General features: G+C 72.3%; 3 protein-coding genes across 4 annotated transcripts; all 3 read right to left on the bottom strand.

Annotated features, from left to right (window-relative positions):
• Positions 1–221: 221 nt before the first annotated feature.
• On the bottom strand, positions 222–7,469 carry TIMELESS (timeless circadian regulator). Of its 2 annotated transcripts, none has more exons than XM_082073495.1 (30): positions 7,409–7,469; positions 6,977–7,113; positions 6,578–6,731; positions 6,383–6,497; positions 6,239–6,301; positions 6,049–6,150; positions 5,811–5,966; positions 5,593–5,726; positions 5,072–5,159; positions 4,808–4,984; positions 4,517–4,734; positions 4,318–4,421; positions 4,077–4,246; positions 3,882–4,001; positions 3,662–3,813; positions 3,488–3,585; positions 3,297–3,411; positions 2,697–2,898; positions 2,464–2,615; positions 2,311–2,396; positions 2,114–2,237; positions 1,958–2,040; positions 1,743–1,888; positions 1,481–1,658; positions 1,336–1,404; positions 1,148–1,266; positions 921–1,065; positions 794–833; positions 610–701; positions 222–535 (listed from the first exon to the last, which is right to left on the bottom strand). In XM_082073495.1, exons 2-30 carry the CDS (start codon positions 7,071–7,073, stop codon positions 420–422), a joined length of 3,615 nt encoding a protein of 1,204 aa, XP_081929621.1. In that variant the 5' UTR covers positions 7,074–7,113; positions 7,409–7,469; the 3' UTR covers positions 222–419. The 2 variants fall into 2 exon arrangements, with proteins under 2 accessions (XP_081929621.1, XP_081929620.1); XM_082073494.1 differs by having other exon boundaries at positions 794–836.
• A 430-nt stretch (positions 7,470–7,899) lies between these two features.
• MIP (major intrinsic protein of lens fiber) lies at positions 7,900–9,813 on the bottom strand (the record flags this gene model as incomplete). The annotated part of the gene is made up of 4 exons (XM_082073499.1): positions 7,900–8,325; positions 8,606–8,686; positions 8,783–8,947; positions 9,454–9,813. The coding sequence occupies 4 exons, from the start codon at positions 9,811–9,813 to the stop codon at positions 8,104–8,106; spliced, it is 828 nt and encodes a 275-aa protein (XP_081929625.1). The 3' UTR covers positions 7,900–8,103.
• A 1,938-nt stretch (positions 9,814–11,751) lies between these two features.
• Positions 11,752–14,101, bottom strand: LOC309450679 (aquaporin-4-like; the record flags this gene model as incomplete). The annotated part of the gene is given in 6 exon segments (XM_082073703.1): positions 11,752–11,955; positions 12,281–12,361; positions 13,002–13,151; positions 13,222–13,491; positions 13,494–13,547; positions 14,087–14,101. Coding segments are annotated over 6 exon segments (762 nt in total). The 3' UTR covers positions 11,752–11,763.
• Between the last annotated feature and the right edge of the window lie 2,971 nt (positions 14,102–17,072).

The raw sequence follows: 17,072 nt of genomic DNA on the forward strand, positions 1-17,072 counted from the left end.
CCGTCAGCCCCCCCGCGGCCACGGCCCCCGCCCCCCCCACGCCCGGCTCACCCGTCCACCGCCGTCCTGTCCCGTCCAGCCGCCGCGGCCGCTGCCCCGCGGCCCCTTTATAGCCGCCGTTATCAGATGTTGCGACACAGGAGGCCTGTCCCTGTCCCTCAGCGTGGGGATACGGCGGCTCCCACCCCCCCCCGGACCCCCAGACTCACACAACAGGCAAAGCCAAGAGCTGCGTTTATTTATTTGGTCTCTTTCCAGATTTAAAAGGTATCAGAGAAAAAAAAAAGCTGAAAGAAGAAAGGAGTTTGGGGTAAAACCACCAGGGAAGGCGACAGGGCCGAGAGCCGCCTGCTCCTGCAGCGCCCTTAAAACCAGCTTTAAACCCACAGAAACCCAGGAGACAGCCCAGGGAGAACCGCTCAATCCTCCTCCTCTTCCTCCTCCAGGCGCCGCACACGTTTCCGCCTCCCCGGGGGCTGCGGCTCTTCGGCCTCATCCTCCTCGGAGCCGGGGGCTGCGGGGGCCGGTTCTGCGCCTGGGGGTGGGGAGGGAGCTGAGCCCCCCGTCCAGGGGGATGCACCGCAGGGGCAGAGCCCCCGGAGAACCCACCTGAGCTCCCCGCGGCCTCGTCCTCGCTGTCCAGCTCCCGGCGGCGCTTGGTGCCCGGCAGCACCGGGCTGGGGACGGGGACCGGCTCCTCGCTGTGGCACGGAGGGGTCAGCGCCGCACCGGGGACAGGAACCCCCCCGAGGGGGGACAGGACCCTGCGGTGGGGCCAGCTCAAGGTTCTCACCTCTCCGAGTCCGATCCCAGCCCGGCCGGCGGCTGCTCTGCTGCTGGGGATAAGGAAAGGGGTTGATGGGTGACTCCATGGCGGGGAGACCCCGGCCACATCCTGCACCCCCAGCCCAGCCCCTCACCTGCATCCAGGTCCTGGGGACACCCGGGGGGCTCCAGCAGCCCCTGTGGGGAGCCCGGGGGGTCAGGGCCGCGGTGGGCGATGGAGGCGGCTGCGCGGCGGAGCTGCTGCGGCGTCAGGGCGGCCGGGATGCGCCAGAAGGATTCCTGGAGGAGACGGGAGGCACTGCAGGGCTGGGCCAGAGCGAGGGCATGGGGACAAGGACGGGGACAACGATGGGGGCCGCACCTGCTCGCTGGCGGGGGGCCGCAGCCCCAGCTGCCGCAGCAGGGCGCGGAAGCGCCGGTTCTCCATGGCGTCCTCGTTCTCCTCGGTCAGCGGCACCAGCGGCACCGGGTGGGACGCACCTGGGCCCAGAGCAGCGTCAGCCCGGCCCCGTCACCCCCGCGGCCGCCCCCGGGCCCCCCGCCGCTCACCGTCCTCCTCGCGGTCCCCCGCCGTCCGCCGCAGGCAGGTCTGCAGCCACCGCAGCGGCCCCCCCAGGCCTGGGGACAAGGCGGGTGAGAGGGGACATGGCCCCAGGGGACAAGCCCAACCAGGGGGTCACAGCCCCTCGCCCACCTTCCCGATGCAGACGATACACCAGGCGCCCCCCGGCTCCTTCCTCGGGCGCCCCGTGCTCCTCCATGGGCCCTTCCTCCCCTTCATCCTCCTCCTCATCCTCCTCCTCCTCCTCCTCGCTGTCCCCGTCCTCTGCTGAGCTGTCCTGGGCCGGCACCGCTGGGGCAGCCGCTGCACCCTGGGGGGACGGGGGGTGTCGGGGTGCATGCGGTGGGGCAGCACCCATGGGCACGGCTCGGGGACCCCTCCTGGTCCCCCGTACCGGCGCGGGGGGGCCCTGGCCCTTCCTGCGGCGCTTCTTGTAGAGCTCCTTGCGCTCCGCCACCAGCCCCAGCCCCAGCAGCTTCTCCACCACGCGAGCCCGCGACCGCCGCGCCGTCAGGTGCTTCATGATGTTGCCCAGGACGTCTGTGGGGACGGGGGGGTCAGGATGGGGGTCAGGATGTGTCCCCCCCCACCCACCCGAGCCCCGCTCACCATCCGAGCCCTGGAACTCCTCGAAGAGCCGCGTCAGCTCCTCCTCCTGCTCCTGTGTCCACAGCACGATGCGGGTGCCCTTTCTAAGGGGGGGAACACATGGCCATGGGTCCCCACCCCAGGGCGAGGGGGAGCCCCGGGGGGGTCCCGACCCACCTGTCCCGCGGGAAGTCCCTGGCGCTGGCGGCCAGTCCCAGCCGCACCAGCTGCTTCACCACCTGCCGCCGCGTCCGCCCGGGCGCCGGGAGCTGCGCCAGGATGGCGGCGACCACGTCCTGGCCTGCGGGAGGGGGGGCTGCAGTGAGGGAGCCCCCGCAGCCCCCCCCAAGGGGTCCCGCTGCACCCCCTGGTACCTTCCACCTCCTTGTACTTCCAGTAGAGCTCCCGCAGCTCCTGCTCCTCCTGGGGGGTCCAGGGGGGGACCCGGCTCCTGCCAGCCCTGGGGGGGTGAGGAGAGGTGAGGGGGGTGACGGGGGCGCCGCAGCCCCCTCCCCAGCCCCACTCACCCCTCGCCCTCGCGCAGGGAACCGTAGCCCTGGGTCATCTCCCACACGGCCGCCGGGCTCTTCCAGAAGAGCAGCTCCACGAAGGCTTTCTTGTTGGTGGCCGCCAGCGCGAAGAACTTGCCCAGGATGAACTTGGCCAAGGCCACCAGCTCCTGCAGGCAGGGGGAGGGAGAGCTGGGTGGGGGGGGGACACGGGGACGGACCCCTCCGCGGGGAAGGGGAGCGGGGCGGACCTGGTGCGCGGCGGCCGCGGGGTCGCTGAGCAGGCGGTGGAAGGTGGCGAAGAGGGAGAGCTGGAACAGCAGGGCCTCCATGCGCAGGTCGCGGGCCAGGCGGTGCAGCAGCCGCGCCGCGCAGTGGTTGGTGCGGGGGCTGTTGCGCTCGTACCCCCGCAGCAGCAGCGCCAGCGCCCGCACCACGGGGGGGCAGGCAAACCTGCACCGACCCCCCCGGTCAGCAGGGACACCCCCGGAACCCCCACGGTCAGCAGGGACACCCCTAGACCCCCAGGTCAGCACAGCCAGGTCTGGAATCTCCCGGACCCCCCTGGTCAGCAGGGCCACCCTCAGACCCCCCAAGTCACCAGGGCCAAGCCCCACACCCCCCCAGTCAATATGGCCAACCCCTGGACCCCCAGGTCAGCACGGCCACCCCCTGGAATCCCCCGGACCCCCCCAGTCAATATGGCCACCCCTGGACCCCCAGGTCAGCACGGCCACCCTCAGGAACCCCCAGTCAACAGGACCAAGCCCCAGATCCCCCCAGTCAACAGGGCCACCCCCAGAACCCCCTGGTCAATACGGCCACCCCTGGACCCTCTGTTGCCCCCTCACTGTTTCAAGTAGTCGAGGAAGTTGAACTCCTTCTCCGACACCCGCACAGTCTCTTCTTCCTCCTCTTCCTCCTCCTCCTCATCCTCCGGCTCCTCAGCCTCGGGGGGCGCGGGCTCTGCGGGGACAGTGCTGAGGGACCGGGGCACCCGGCACAGCCCCCCCAGCTCCCGGTGCCGCCGGCGGGGACTCACGGGGCAGGGGGGCGAAGAGGATCTCCCGCAGCAGCCGCGTCTCCTCGGCCGGCGCCGCGCCGGGCGCTCCGAACACGTCCCCCTCGGGCCACACGTCCCTGGGGAGCGGGGACAGGCTGGCACCGCGTCCCCACAGCCCTGCCCGCGCGGGGACGGGGACCGCGGGGACGGTACCTCGCAGCGCGGAGCAGCTGCAGCGCCGGGGGGACGCGGCCGTCCCGCAGACAGCCCTGGATCTGCAGCAGCGCCGCCGCACGCTGCTCCTCCACCGGCACCTCCGAGGCGGCGTCGAAGGGCACCATGTCCTCGGGGAGGGGCACCTCGCCCTGTGTGCGACACCGCTGTCACCCTGTGACACCCCCGGTGTCCCCGCGGCGCCGGGTCCCCCCCGTACCTGCAGGCAGCCCTGGAGCTGCGGCGCCAGCGCTGCCCACAGCTCCTCCAGCTCGGGCGGCTGCGGGGCCGGGGCTGCGGCCACCACCGGCTTCTTCCTCCTCCTCCGCACACGCTTGTTCTGGGGGACGAGGACGGGGTCACGGGGGGACAAGTGCCCCTCCAGAGCCCCCCCAGTGAGGCAGCCGCGTCCCACCTGCACCACGAGGCCGGCGCGGCCGCGGCAGAAGCGCTCGAGCATGCGGAGGAACAGATGGGCCGTCTCCACCAGGTCCCGCAGGAAGCTGCGCGGCTGCTTGGTCTCGTCGAACTTGCGGAAGAGGGTGAGGAAGAGCTGCCGGTACTCCATCAGGTAGAAGATGTTGCCTGGCGACGAGAAGGGGGGGTCAGTCGAGGGGCGCCGGAGCGCGGGGGGGCGGCGGGACAGACGGACTCACTCTTGATGACCTGGCTGCTGTCCCGCACCGCCGGCTCGGGCGACCGGTCCATCTCCTGCACCGTGCGCAGCAGCTCCTGGTACGCCTTCAAGGCCAAGTGCATCCTGCGGACGGGCAGCGTCAGGGCAGGACCCGCACCCAGGGGGGTCCCAAGCACACAGGGGGCGTCCCAAGCACCCAGGGGGGTCCCCGACTTCACCTGCGGGCCCAGGTCGCTGCCTCCTTCTTGTCCATCAGCGCCATCTCGTAGTAGGCGGTGAGGTTCTGCTCGATGAAGTGGAAGGCGCGGACGCCCACGGTCTCGGACACCAGCTCGGGGCGGAAGCCACGCCGGCGGTTGAAGGCCATGAAGAAGGCGCTGGCCCACAGGTAATAGGTCTCATCGTGCTGCTGAGCCTTCTCCCGCACCAGCTGGTCCTGGGGGCGATGGAGGGGTTCAGCGGGGGGTCCCACGGGCCCGGTCGGGGGTCCCGCAGCCCCGGCCGCTCACCTTGACCAGCAGCATCAGGCGGTTGTAACAGCCCTCCAGGAAATCCTGGCAGAAGTGGCGCAGGAAGAGCCGCACGTTGCGGGCGGAGCGCCGGGGGGGCTCGGCCTCGGGGGCCGCCCGGCGCCGCCGCGGCACCCGCCGCGGCTCCTTGCCCAGGTCGTGGCTGTAGCTCTTCAGCTGCGGGGGGACAAGGAGGGAGCGGACGGGGTTTGTGGCGCCACGTCACCCCCGTGTGTCCCCCCGCGTCCCCGTCCCCGCGCTCACGTTGTGCAGCCCCTTGTGGAAGATGATGTCGTGATCGCCGATCGCCTTCAGGCCTTGCAGGACGTAGGAGCCGCCAAAGCGGGAGTGCCTGGGGTGGGGGGACATGGGTTGAGGGGTGCTGGCCCCACCACGGGGGTCCCGGCCTCATCACGGGGGTCCCAGCTCTGCCACGGGGGTCCCAGCTCCACCACGGGGGTCCCGGCCCTATCACGGGGGTCCCGGCCCTATCACGGGGGTCTTGGTCCCATCATGGGGGTCCTGGTCTCAGCCCCATCACGGGGGTCCCAGCCCCATCATGGGGGTCTTGGTCCCATCACAGGGTCCCAGCCCCATCACGGGGGTCCCGGCCCTGTCACAGGGGTCCTGGTCCCATCATGGGGGTCTTGGTCCCATCATGGGGGTCCTGGTCTCAGCCCCACCACGGGGGTCCCAGCCCCACCACGGGGGTCTTGGTCCCATCACAGGGTCCCAGCCTCATCATGGGGGTCCCAGCCCCATCACGGGGGTGTCCCCCCCATCACCTGGATGGGCGCTGCAGCACTCGTGCCCTCTTCTCCGCCAGCTCCCGCTGCCGCAGAGTCTCCAGCTCCCGCGTGTCCTCCCCGTGCTCGTCGGCCGCTTGTCCCTGTCCCAGCGCCGCCAGCTCCTCCGGGCTCTGCAGGCAGCACCGTCAGCACTACGGGGGGATCTGGGGGGATCCAGGGGGGTCCCGGCCCCGCCGCCCCCCGGCCCGGCTCACCTGGTCGCGGAACATGAGGGAGATGATCTCCAGCACGTGCAGGGCCCATTGCTGCTCCGTTTGGGCGCTGGCCAGGAACTTGAGCAGGTCGTCCATGCCGCTGATGTGCAGCGCCCACAGCACCCGGTCGTGCACGCTGGCGTCACCGTCCACGCCCTGGGGGGACGGCGGGCGGGGGGCGCTCAGCGGGCAGAGCGGGGGGTCCCCGGGGAGCCGGGGAAGGGCCGTGTCCCGGTACCTGCTCCTCCGCGGGGTCCGGGGGGACGTGCAGCACGTTGCGCAGCAGCAGCAGGATCCTCTCGATCAGCAGCGTGTCCTCCTCCTGCCGCTGCTCCCAGTCCTGGGGTGACGGAGCCGTGAGGGGCGCCCGTGGGGACCCCCCCGGGTGGGGACGGACCCCGGGAGCCGCGCGGGGACACGGGACTCACCAGCTGCAGCAGGTCATAGAGCTTCTCGCTGAGCACCCCAAAAACTTTCTCGCTGGCGAACGCCTGCGGGGACCCCCGTGTGGGTCTGGGGGCACCCAGCAGAGCCCCCCGCCCACCCAGAGGCCCCTCCCCGGGCAGCCTCACCTCTTTGTAAGCCTGCAGGTAGGACAGGACCTGCAGAAAGTGGTGCCGGGAGGCGGCGTCCGCGGGCACTTTGCCGAAGCAGAGCAGCGCCGGCTGCGTCAGGTTCACCATCAGCCTACGAGCGGGTTGGGGGGGGACATGAGGGACCCCGGCTCCGCAGGGACCCCCCCACGCGCCCCTCCAGCCCCCAGGTACCTGACGACGGCGTCGAAAAGCACCTTGTCCTGCGGGTACTGCACCATGATGGGCAGCAGGTCGTTCTGCAGGATCTGCGCCGCCCCCAGTTGTTGCCGCACGTCCCGCGTCTCGTCCTCATGGCGCAGGTACCGGATCAGGTCCTTGACACTCTCTGGAGTGGGGGGTAGCACAAATAAGGCTCATAAATCTGATTTTTAGCTATGATAATAATAAGTTAATCTCCCCATGTGTCAGGCTGATGTGTTGCCAGCCATTTCTGACACGCTTTCTTGGCAAACTGGCAGAAACCTGGGTCGCTGCTGAGCGGGACAGCGCTGGTTTCTTATCAGGAGAAAGGATAATTAGATAACTATTGTGATTCTGTAATGGGCCCGTGAGCCCCCCCGCCGCACCTACCCAGGCAGTCGGGCTCCCGGTGGTACACGTCCCCTTCCAGGTAGCCCAGGGCGCTGCAGGTCGCCAGCAGCTCGCAGTTCATCATGTACCAGTCCATGCAGCGCACCGGGGCGCCGGGACCGGGAACCGGGGGCCGCCTGCGGGACGGGCGTCAGCGCCGCCGCCGGGTGCCCCCCCGCGCCTCCCCGTTCTGGGGTCCCACCGGCCGGTAGCGGGGCACCGGCCAGCTTCGGGCAGCCCCCACCCCTTCCCGGGGCATCCACCGGCCCCGAGGCCGCGGTTCCCGGGAGCGGGGCACCGGCGGGGATTCCCCTTCGCGGCCCACCGGATACCGGAGCGCGGGCCGGTCCCGGTCCCGGCCCCGCCGCGCCCCCCGGGCTCCAGGCCGCCCCGGTCCCCCCGAACCCGGAGCCCCGCTCCCCCCGCTCTCACCGCCGGCCCCGTCTCGTCGCCCTCGCGGTCCCGGGACCCGGCGCGGGGGCGGCGTTACACAACCGCCCCAGTTCCCGCGGCGGGAAGCCCCGCCCCGCCCGCGGCCTTCAAGCGGCAACTCCCTACCGGAGAAGCCCCGGTGGACCCTTGTCCCCACCTCCCGTCACGCGCCACCGGCACGGACCGGCGGGAGTTGCCCCGCAGCCCCTCCCCTCGGGTGCGGCACCGGCGCATCCCCGCTCCCCAACTGGGGTGCTGCGGCCCCCCCCGCGGCTCACCCTGGAGGAGGGGCGGCTTTCAGTGGCATTGCCCTTTTAAGAGCGGGCCGCGCTGCAGCGCAGCCGCACCCACAGGGCGGGGCCTGCCCCGCGGGCGCGGGAACGGGCGCTTCCCGCCAGCCCCCGCGCGGTTGCCGGGGCGACGCGGTCCCGGTTGTCCCCCCCCCCGGTCCCTCCCGGTGTCCCCCCGGTACCGGCCACGGCCGCGAGCGGTTACCAAAATAAAAGAGCAGGTTTAATTCACCGAACACAGGACTCCCGCCGCGGCGGGGCGGGGCGGCCCCGGCCGGGCCGGGCGCCGGTAGCCGGTACCGGAGCCCCGCCGCCGCCCGCCGCGCCGCACACACACGCACCACACGCACCGCGGCGGCCCCGTCACAGCAAAGCAGCGGGCGGGCGCGGGGGCCCGGGCCCGGCCTACAGGCCCTGCGTCTTCAGCTCCAGCGGCTCGGCGGTGGGCGGCTCCGGTGGCGGCTCCGCGGCGGCGGCGGCGGCGGCGGCGGTGACGGCGGCGGCCGCGGGGGCCTCTCCCTTGAGCGCGGCCAGGCGCTCGGCCAGGCTGCGCGGCCGCGGGCACAGCGCGAACTCGTACAGCACCGCGCCCAGCACCGCGCCCAGCAGCGGGCCCGCCCAGTACACCTGCGGGGGGGCGGCGTGGGCACCGGCACCCCCGGCACCCCCGCCTCGGGGAGCCCCCCCACGCCCTTATCCCTTTGGGAACCCACAAACCAGCTGGTGGGGGGGCGCTCCTTGTGCCCCGCCTGTGCGGCACCCCGGGCTGTCACTGTCACTGTCACTGTCACCGGGGTGGCGCTGGCAGCCGCCCCCCCCTCGGCGGGGACAGCGCGGATGGGGCAGGGCCGGGATGGGCGTGGGGGGCCCGGGGTGGAATTTGGGGGGTCCCCCCGCACACACTTACCCAGTGGTTGGTGAAGTTGCGGGTGACGACGGCCGGGGCGAAGGAGCGCGCGGGGTTCATGCCGGCGCCTGTGTAGTGGATCTGGGGGGAAAGACGGGGCGGTGGGGGGAGGATGGGGCAGTGGGGTGCCCTGCACCCGCCCGGGTCACGAAGGGAGGGTCCCCCGGCCGCCCTTACCCCGAAGAGGTGGCCGAGGGCCAGGGAGAAGCCGATGGGCAGCGCGGCGGAGCCGGGGCGCCCGTCATGGCGCTCGTCGACGCTGGCGAGCACGCAGAGGATGAACTGGGCTGTCAGCAGCAGCTCCACCACCGTGCCCTGGCCCGGGCCCACGCCGGGGTGCAGCTGCGTGGGGAGGGCGCTCAGTACCCCATGGAGCTGCCCCCCCATTCCCTGGCACCCCAACCCCTCAGCACCTCCAGTTCCCTGCAGACCCCCCTGTCATCTCCAGCCCCACATCCCCACTTGCCCCCAAACACCCAGCACCCCCTGGACCCCCATTAAATGCCTGCCCCAAACCCCCCAAGCACCTCTGAACTCCTCAATCCTCCATCGCACCCCCACGGTTCCCCAAACCCCCTCATGGAGCCCCTTCCCCACAGCACCCCAACCCCTCAGCACCTCCAGTTCCCTGCAGACCCCCCCATCACGTCCAGCCCCACATCCCCACTTGCCCCCAAACACCCAGCACCCCCATTAAACCCCATCCCCAATGCCCCAAACCCCCCAGGCACCCCTGAACCCCTCAATCCTCCATCGCACCCCCACGGTTCCCCAAACCCCCTCATGGAGCCCCTTCCCCACAGCACCCCAAGCCCTCCAGCCCCCCCAAAGCGCCCGGCCCCTCTCACCGCGCTGAGGCCGAGGGTGCCGCGCACGGGCGCCGGGGTCACCCCGTAGAGCACCCCGGCCCCGGCCAGGGCGCCCAGCAGCTGCGCCAGCATGTAGCCCAGGGCTCGGAGCAGCGACAGCTGCGACGCCATCACCAAGGCCAAGGTGATGGCCGGGTTGACGTTGCCGCCGCTGACATGGCCCAGCGTCTGCACCAGGGTGGCCTGGGCCAGCCCGAAGGCCAAGGCGGCCCCCAGGACACTGGGGGGGCCCGGGGCCCAGCGCAGGGAGGCCCCCAACCCCAGCAGGGTGTACAGGAGGCTGCCCAGGAACTCGGCCAGCACGGCCCTCCAGAAAGCGGACGAGCGCAGCTCCCGCATGGCCTGGCCCCGCTGCCCTCGGCCCCGCTCCCCTCTCCGGGGGGAGCCCAGCACCACCTTTATAAGGCCCCCCCGGGGCCGGCCCTGGGGGTGGGATCCCACCGCCGCCACCCCCCCCCGTTAACTGCTTCGCTGCCCGGGGTGGTGACGTGCAGAGAGGGACCCCCCCCGGGACAACCCCACAGCCCTGGGATAGCTGGGACCCCCCCGGGACAACCCCACAGCCCTGGGATAGCTGGGACCCCCCCGGGACAACCCCACAGCCCTGGGATAGCTGGGACCCCCAGGACACCCCTAGGATAACCAGGGCCCCCCCGGGACACCCCCAACTGGCCCATGGGGACCCAGGATAGCCAGGACCCCCCTGGGACACCCCCACACCACCAACTGGCCCATGGAGACCCAGGATAGCCAGGACGCCCCCAGGACAACCCCACACCCCTGGGATAGCTGGGACCCCCCAGAACACCCCCAGGATAACCAGGGCCCCCCCGGGACACCCCCACACCCCCGGGATAGCCGGGACCCCCCCAGGACACCCCCACACCCCCACCTGGCCCACGGGGGCCCAGGACAGCCAGGACCACCCCCCAGTGCAACCCCTGACCCCCAGGATAGTGGGGACCCCCCAGAGCTGGGGGGCTCTGTGTGGTTTGGGGGAGGACACCCCCATGCTTGGGGACCCACAGGCAGCACTGAGACACCCCCCCCACCACTCCATGTTTTGGGGACACTTTGGGGTGTCACTGCCAGGAGCCTCTCCCAGCCCCACGTGGGGGGTGCTGGGTGCCCCCCCGGCTCAGCCCCACTGGGGGCTCCCCCCCCCAGCGCTGTTGTCTGTGCGGGTTATTCAGCCCGGCTTAGCGGGGGCTAATTCCCCGGCCGGGGGGGGATTAGGGCCGGGCGCGACCATTGGCGCCCGCCGGAATCTGCCGGGGCTGCAGAGGCCGCCACAAAGCGTTTGCTGCGCTCAGCGCCGCGGCACGGGACACGCTGGGGGTCCCGGCCCCCCCCTCGCCGCGGGGCCCGGGAGGGGACGTGGGCCTGGGGGGAGCACCCGGCAGTGGGGTGTCCCTGCGGGCGCGGGACAGGGGTGATGGAGCCACCAAGACCCCCAGTGACACCTTCACCAGCTCCGACCCAAAACACTTTAAATCCCCCTGGGAGAGTTGGGGGTGATGGAGCCACTGAGACCCCCAGTGACACTTCAACCAGCTCCAACCCCAAACTACTTTTAACCCCTCTGGGAGAGCTGGGGGGTGATGGAGCCGCCGAGACCCCCCCCAGTGACACCTTAACCAGCTCCGACCCAAAACACTTTCAGTCCCCCCGGGAGAGCTGGGGGGTGATGGAGCCACCGAGACCCCCCAGTGACACCTTAACCAGCTCTGACCCAAAACTACTTTTAACCCCCCTGGGAGAACTGGGGGGTGATGGAGCCACCGAGACCCCCCAGTGACACTTCACCCCAAAACACTTTCAATCCCCCCGGGAGAGCTGGGGGGTGATGGAGCCACCAAGACCCCCCAGCGACACCGTAACCAGCTCTGACCCAAAACACTTTCAGTCCTCCTTGGGAGAGCTGGGGGGTGATGGAGCCACCAAGATCTCCAAGTGACACCTTAACCAGCTGCGACCCCAAAACACTTTAAATCCCCCCGGGAGCGTTGGGGGGTGATGGAGCCACTGAGACTCTCCAGTGACACTCCAACCCCAAAACACTTTCAATCCCCCCGGGAGAGCTGGGGGGTGATGGAGCCACCGAGACCCCCCAGTGACACCTTAACCAGCTCCGAACCAAAACTACTTTTAATCCCCCCAGGAGAGTTGTGGGTGATGGAGCCGCCACAGCCTCCCCGACCCCCGCACCGTGTTGCGGGGGCACTGGGTGTCACACTCAGGGGTGGCGGGGACACACGTGCCACCTCCATGGGTTGAAGGAGCGGGGGGTCAGGCCATCGGGGGGGCCGGGGGGCTGCGGTTGGAGGGCGTGGAGGGGGCCGCGCTGGGGGTGTCCAGCGGCGCCACGTCCCGGCAGCTGAGGCAGGCGCCCAGTTTCGCCCGGGGGGCACCGGGGGCCAGGAGCAAGTCGTGGCAAAGTGCGGCCAGCAGCGCCCCCAGCACCGGGCCCAGCCAGAACACCTGGGGGACACAGAGCTGGGGGGGGGACACACAACGGGGGTGCCCCATAGATGGGGGAACGCGGGGCTGGGGGACGCCGGGCGCTGCCATGGGGATGGGTGAATTGGGGAGGAACCTGTGCCGGGTTGGGGGGGGTCACACGTTTGGGGTGGGGACACCACGGGGAGGGAGGGACCAGGAGGACCCGAACGGGGGGTGCAGCCGAGGGTCCCGTCCAAAGGGAAGAGCTGGGGTGGAGATGGAATGGGGGGGCCCACACTGCAGCTGGGGCACCCACCCCCACATTGGGGTCGCGGGGGGGGACCCGGGGGTGCTGCTGACTCACCCAGTGGTGGTCCCAGCTGCCGGTGACAATGGCCGGACCCAGCGAGCGCGCGGGGTTCATGCAGCCCCCCGAGAACGGCCCCTGCGGGAGGGAGGGGGCGCAGCTGGGGGTGACAGCCCGGGGGGGTCAGGGTGCCTGGGGTGGGGGTCACAGCCCCGGGGGGGGTTGGGTGCCTGGGGTGGGGGTCACAGCCCGGGGGGGGTTGGGTGTCTGGGGTGGGGTCACAGCCCGTGGGGGGTCAGGGGTGTCTGGGGTGGGGGTGACAGCCCCGGGGGGGGTCAGGGGTGCCTGGGGTGGGGTCACAGCCCTGGGGGGGGTTTGGGTGTCTGGGGTGGGGGTCACAGCCCCGGGGGTGTTTGGGTGTCTGGGGTGGGGGTCACAGCCCCAGGGTGGGGTTTGGGTGTCTGGAGTGGGGGTGACAGCCTGGGGGGTGTTTGGGTGTCTGGGGTGGGGGTCACAGCCCCGGGGGTGTTTGGGTATCTGGGGTGGGGGTGGCAGCCCGGGGGCCGTTTGGGTGTCTGGGGTGGGGGTCACAGCCCCAGGGTGGGGTTTGAGTGTCTGGAGTGGGGGTGACAGCCTGGGGGGTGTTTGGGTATCTGGGGTGGGGGTCACAGCCCCCGGGGGGGGTCAGGGGTGTCTGGGGTGGGGGTCACAGCCCCAGGGCGGGGTTTGGGTGTCTGGGGTGGGGGTCACAGCCCCGGGGGGGGTTGGGGGTCCTCACCGCGGCCAGGGCGCCGGCAGCCACGGCGCTGCCCAGGGCCAGCCCGCCATGCGGCGCCGCGTGCCCGGCGGTGCCGAACGCAGCCAGCGCCAGCTGGAAGGTGCCGAAAATCTCCCAGGCCAGCGCCTGTCCCGCCGTCCCCGTCCCCACCTGCCGCGACAGCCGCGCACTCAGCGCCACGACGCCGGGACGGGGCCGGGACGGAGCCGTGGACACTCACCGCGGTGACGAGGCCGGCGCCGTGGGGCAGCGCCGCGCGGGCGGCGGCGGCGGCCAGCGTGGCTCCGGCGCACTGAGCCAGGAGCGCGGTGACCCCGCGCAGGGCGCCCACCTTGCGGGTGCACATCAGCGCCAGCGTGAGCGCCGGGTTGGCCTGGGGCGCCCCGAGGGCGCAGCCCAGCGCCCCGGCCACCAGCCCCCCGGCCAGCGCCGGCGCCAGGGCCGCGGGGGACGCCGAGGCGCCCAGGACCACCCCCACGAAGATGAAGGTCCGCTGCTGGCTGCCTCCACCAGCACCCCCCGCCAGAAGCAGCCGCTCCGCAGCTCCTGGGGACACAGGGTGGGTGTCACCGCGGTGGGGACCAGGTGCCGTGGGGATGGGGGACCTCGAAGATGGGGTGATGGGGAACCTCAGTAACCAAGTGCCGTGGGGATGGGGGGCCTCGATGATGGGGTGATGGGGGACCTCAGTAACCAAGTGCCGTGGGGATGGGGGGCCTCGATGATGGGGTGATGGGGGACCTCAGTAACCAAGTGCCGTGGGGATGGGGGGCCTCGATGATGGGGTGATGGGGGACCTCAGTAACCAAGTGCCGTGGGGATGGGGGGCCTCGATGATGGGGTGATGGGGGACCTCAGTAACCGGGTACCGTGGTGACGGGGGCATCTTGGCGCGGTGGTGGCAAAGATGGTGCCCTGGCTATGGGGGGTGACGGTCACAGCGCCGGGGGCAGGAGCTACAGGAGGGGTTGGTGCTCGGGGGTCTGTATGGGTTGGGGGGCTGCCCGCTCACCCCCCGGGGGCTGTGGGTCTGGGGGCTCAGGGGGTTTTGGGGGCCAAGGGGCTGCGTGGCTCGCGGGCCTTACCTCCCCGATGGCCATGGCGCAGCTGGCACGGGGACGCCAGGGAGGGGACACGCCGGCACTGCCACCCCCCCGGCCCCGCCACCCCCCCGGGTGTGGGGGAGCCCCACGCTGGGCACAAGACACCCTGGGGGGGCTGAGGATGGGGCAGAGCCCGGGGGCTGCGGGGGTCCGGGGGGGCTCTGAGCATCCCTGGGCGCCATGGCAACGCGTGGGGACATCGGGGTGTTGCCACAGCGACCAGAGAGAGATGAAAGGGTGAGATGAAAGGCCGGGGGGGGGACAGGGGGGACGGTGCTTGGGGGGGGGACACACACCTCCCCGTACCCAGTGACGCTTGGGGACAAGGGTGTCCCTGTGCTGGTGCCGGGGGGCGGCAGGTGAGGGTGTCCCTGTGCCCCCCATGTCCCTGTCCCCCCGTGTCCCTGTCCCCGTGTCCCTGTCCCCCCGTGTCCCTGTCCCCCCGTGTCCCTGTCCCCCCCCGTGTCCCTGTCCCCCCCGTGTCGCTGTCCCCCCGTGTCCCTGTCCCCCCCATGTCCCTGTCCCCCCGTGTCCCTGTCCCCCCCGTGTCCCTGTCCCCGTGTCCCTGTCCCCCCGTGTCCCTATCCCCCGTGTCCCTGTCCCCCCCGTGTCCCTGTCCCCCCCGTGTCCCTGTCCCCCCGTGTCCCTATCCCCCGTGTCCCTGTCCCCGTGTCCCTGTCCCCCCCGTGTCCCCGTCCCCCCCGTGTCGCTGCCAGCTCAGCAGCCCCGGCCGCACGTGGGGTGAGTCAGCGGGGCCGGGAAGGGCCTGGTCAGCACGGGGGGGACCGGGGGGGGGCACCCGGGGCTGCTGACGTTCCGCAAAGAGCCAGAACAATCCGCGCCCGGGGCCGCCGCGAAGGGGGAAACACGGGGGGGACACACGTGGGGACACGGGGGGGCGAGGGGGCGGCAGCGGCTCCGCCAGCCCCGCCCTCCCAGGGCTGGGACCCCCGGTCCTGCCCCCGCAGAGCCCCTGGGTGCCCGGGGGGGGGCGCTGCCGGTTCTCGGACCCCCCGGTACTGCTGGGGGGAGGGCGGGGAGGGGGGGGGGAAACGGGCGCGCCAAGATGGCGGCGCCCCGCCCGCCTTCAGATCGGGGCGGAACCGGCCCGCGTCACGTGACAGGGGAAAAGGCGGTGCCGCGATGGCGGCGCGGGGTGGGGCGGGGGCACGTGACCGGCGGCTCCAAAATGGCCGCGCCCATGGTGCGGGCGGCGCGGGGCGGGGCGAGCGCCCCCGCCGAAGGGTAATGGCGGCGGGGGGGCGGGGCTTGGCGGCCTTAAAGGAGCCGCGCTTAAAGGGACCGCGCGTTACCGAACGGGGCGCTCCGGCCGCCACCGGCCCCGCCGCCGCTATGGAGTCCCCGCCGCCGGGGCAGCTCACGCAGTGACCCCGTGGGGCGGGGACCCTGGTCCAGCCCCCGAGGCTGCAGCGCCCCCCGCCGGCACCGTCCGTCCACGGGGTCCCGGGTGTTCGGGACCGCGCGATCCCGCGGTTGACGCCCCGGCGCGGCGGGGCGCAGGTCCCGGTGTAGCGAACGGGTCGCTGCCGGGAGTGGGAGGATCCCCCGGTGTCAGCTTCCCACAGGCGGCCTGTGTCACTGTCCCCCCCGTGTCCCTGACCCTCGTGTCCCTGTCCTCCGTGTCCCTATCCCCCTGTGTCTCTATCCCCCCGTGTCCCTGTCCCCCCGTGTCCCTGCCCCCCCCGTGTCCCTGCCCCCCCGTGTCCCTGCCGCCCGTGTCCCTGTCCCCCCGTGTCTCTGCCCCCTGTGTCGCTGACCCCCCGTGTTGCTGTCCCCCCTGTGTCCCTATCCCCGTGTCCCTATCCCCGTGTCCTTGTTGCCCCCCGTGTCCCTGCCCGCCCTGTCCCTGCCCCCCATGTCCCTGCCCCCAGTGTCGCTGTCCCCCCGTGTCCCTGTTCCCCCCGTGTCCCTGTTCCCGCTGTGTCCCTATCCCCCCTGTGTCCCTGTCCCCCCGTGTCGCTGTCCCCCGTGTCCCTGCCCCCCCGTGTCGCTGTCCCCCCGCCGCGGCGACGCCTCGACTGAATGCACCATCCAGCGGGGAGCTGGGACCCGGGGCGGGGCGGGGGGCAGCACCGGGAAACCCCCGGACCCCCGCAGGCCGGGGCTCCGGTCCCGGGTGGGTCGGCACTAGGACCCGGCGGCGCGGGGCCGGCGCGGATTCCAGGCTGGCTCCGCGCGTGACGTCACGCGGCCCCGCCCCGCCGCGGCCCCTCGCGCTCGGGAAAATGCTGCTGTCGGTGCCGCCGCGCTCCGCGCTCCCCGCGCTCACCTACAACAAGGGCGGCAAGAAGGTACCGGGACCCCCCCCGGGGCCGCCGCAGCGCCATCCCGGCCCGGGACACCCCCGGTCGCGGGGGTGGAGGGGGACCCGCCGTCCCCTCCCCCGGGTTGGCCGTGGCGGGCGGGGGAAGCACAGGCGGGGCCCGGTCACCCCCCCCGGCGGATCGCACCGGGATCCTCGGCAGGCCCGGGGAGGGGCGGGGCGACACCCGGGGGAACCCCGCGCGGGGACGGGGGTCAGGGCGGGACACGCGGGGAGTCCCGGCCCCCCCGTGCCTCAGTTTCCCTCTATCCCCGGGGCTGTGTCGGGCCGGGGGGTCCCGCGGCCGCGGGGGGTCTGGGGGGGTCAGATCCTGCGCAGACATCCCCGGGGGTCCGGGGTGCTGACACCCCCCGTCCCCCCCAGCAGCCCTATGTGCCCCCGGCGCAGCCGCTGGGCCCCCCCAGCCCAGCCCCGCCGGGGGGGGCACGGACCAGCTCAGCAAAACCAACCTCTACATCCGCGGGCTGCACCCCGGCACCACCGACCAGGACCTGGTCAAGCTCTGCCAGCCGTGAGTGGGGTCGGGGGGTCCCCGCTGTCCCCCCCCACAGCCCCCGCTGGGCGCTGAACCCCCCGTTTCCCCCCCCCAGCTACGGGAAGATCGTTTCCACCAAGCCCCTTTGC

The sequence above is a fragment of the Streptopelia decaocto genome (genome assembly GCF_964273445.1).
Source record: "Streptopelia decaocto genome assembly, chromosome: 27".
Classification (NCBI taxonomy): Eukaryota; Metazoa; Chordata; class Aves; order Columbiformes; family Columbidae; genus Streptopelia; species Streptopelia decaocto.

Coding starts and splice junctions, on each gene's coding strand:
- TIMELESS (XM_082073494.1), bottom strand. CDS start 7,073: ATGGACTGGTACATGATGAACTGCGAGCTGCTGGCGACCTGCAGCGCC. Junction 5,160..5,592: donor GTGCTGCAGCGCCCATCCAG/GTGATGGGGGGG, acceptor CCCCCACCCCAG/GCACTCCCGCTTTGGCGGCT. Junction 3,586..3,661: donor CAGCTGCTCCGCGCTGCGAG/GTACCGTCCCCG, acceptor CCCGCTCCCCAG/GGACGTGTGGCCCGAGGGGG.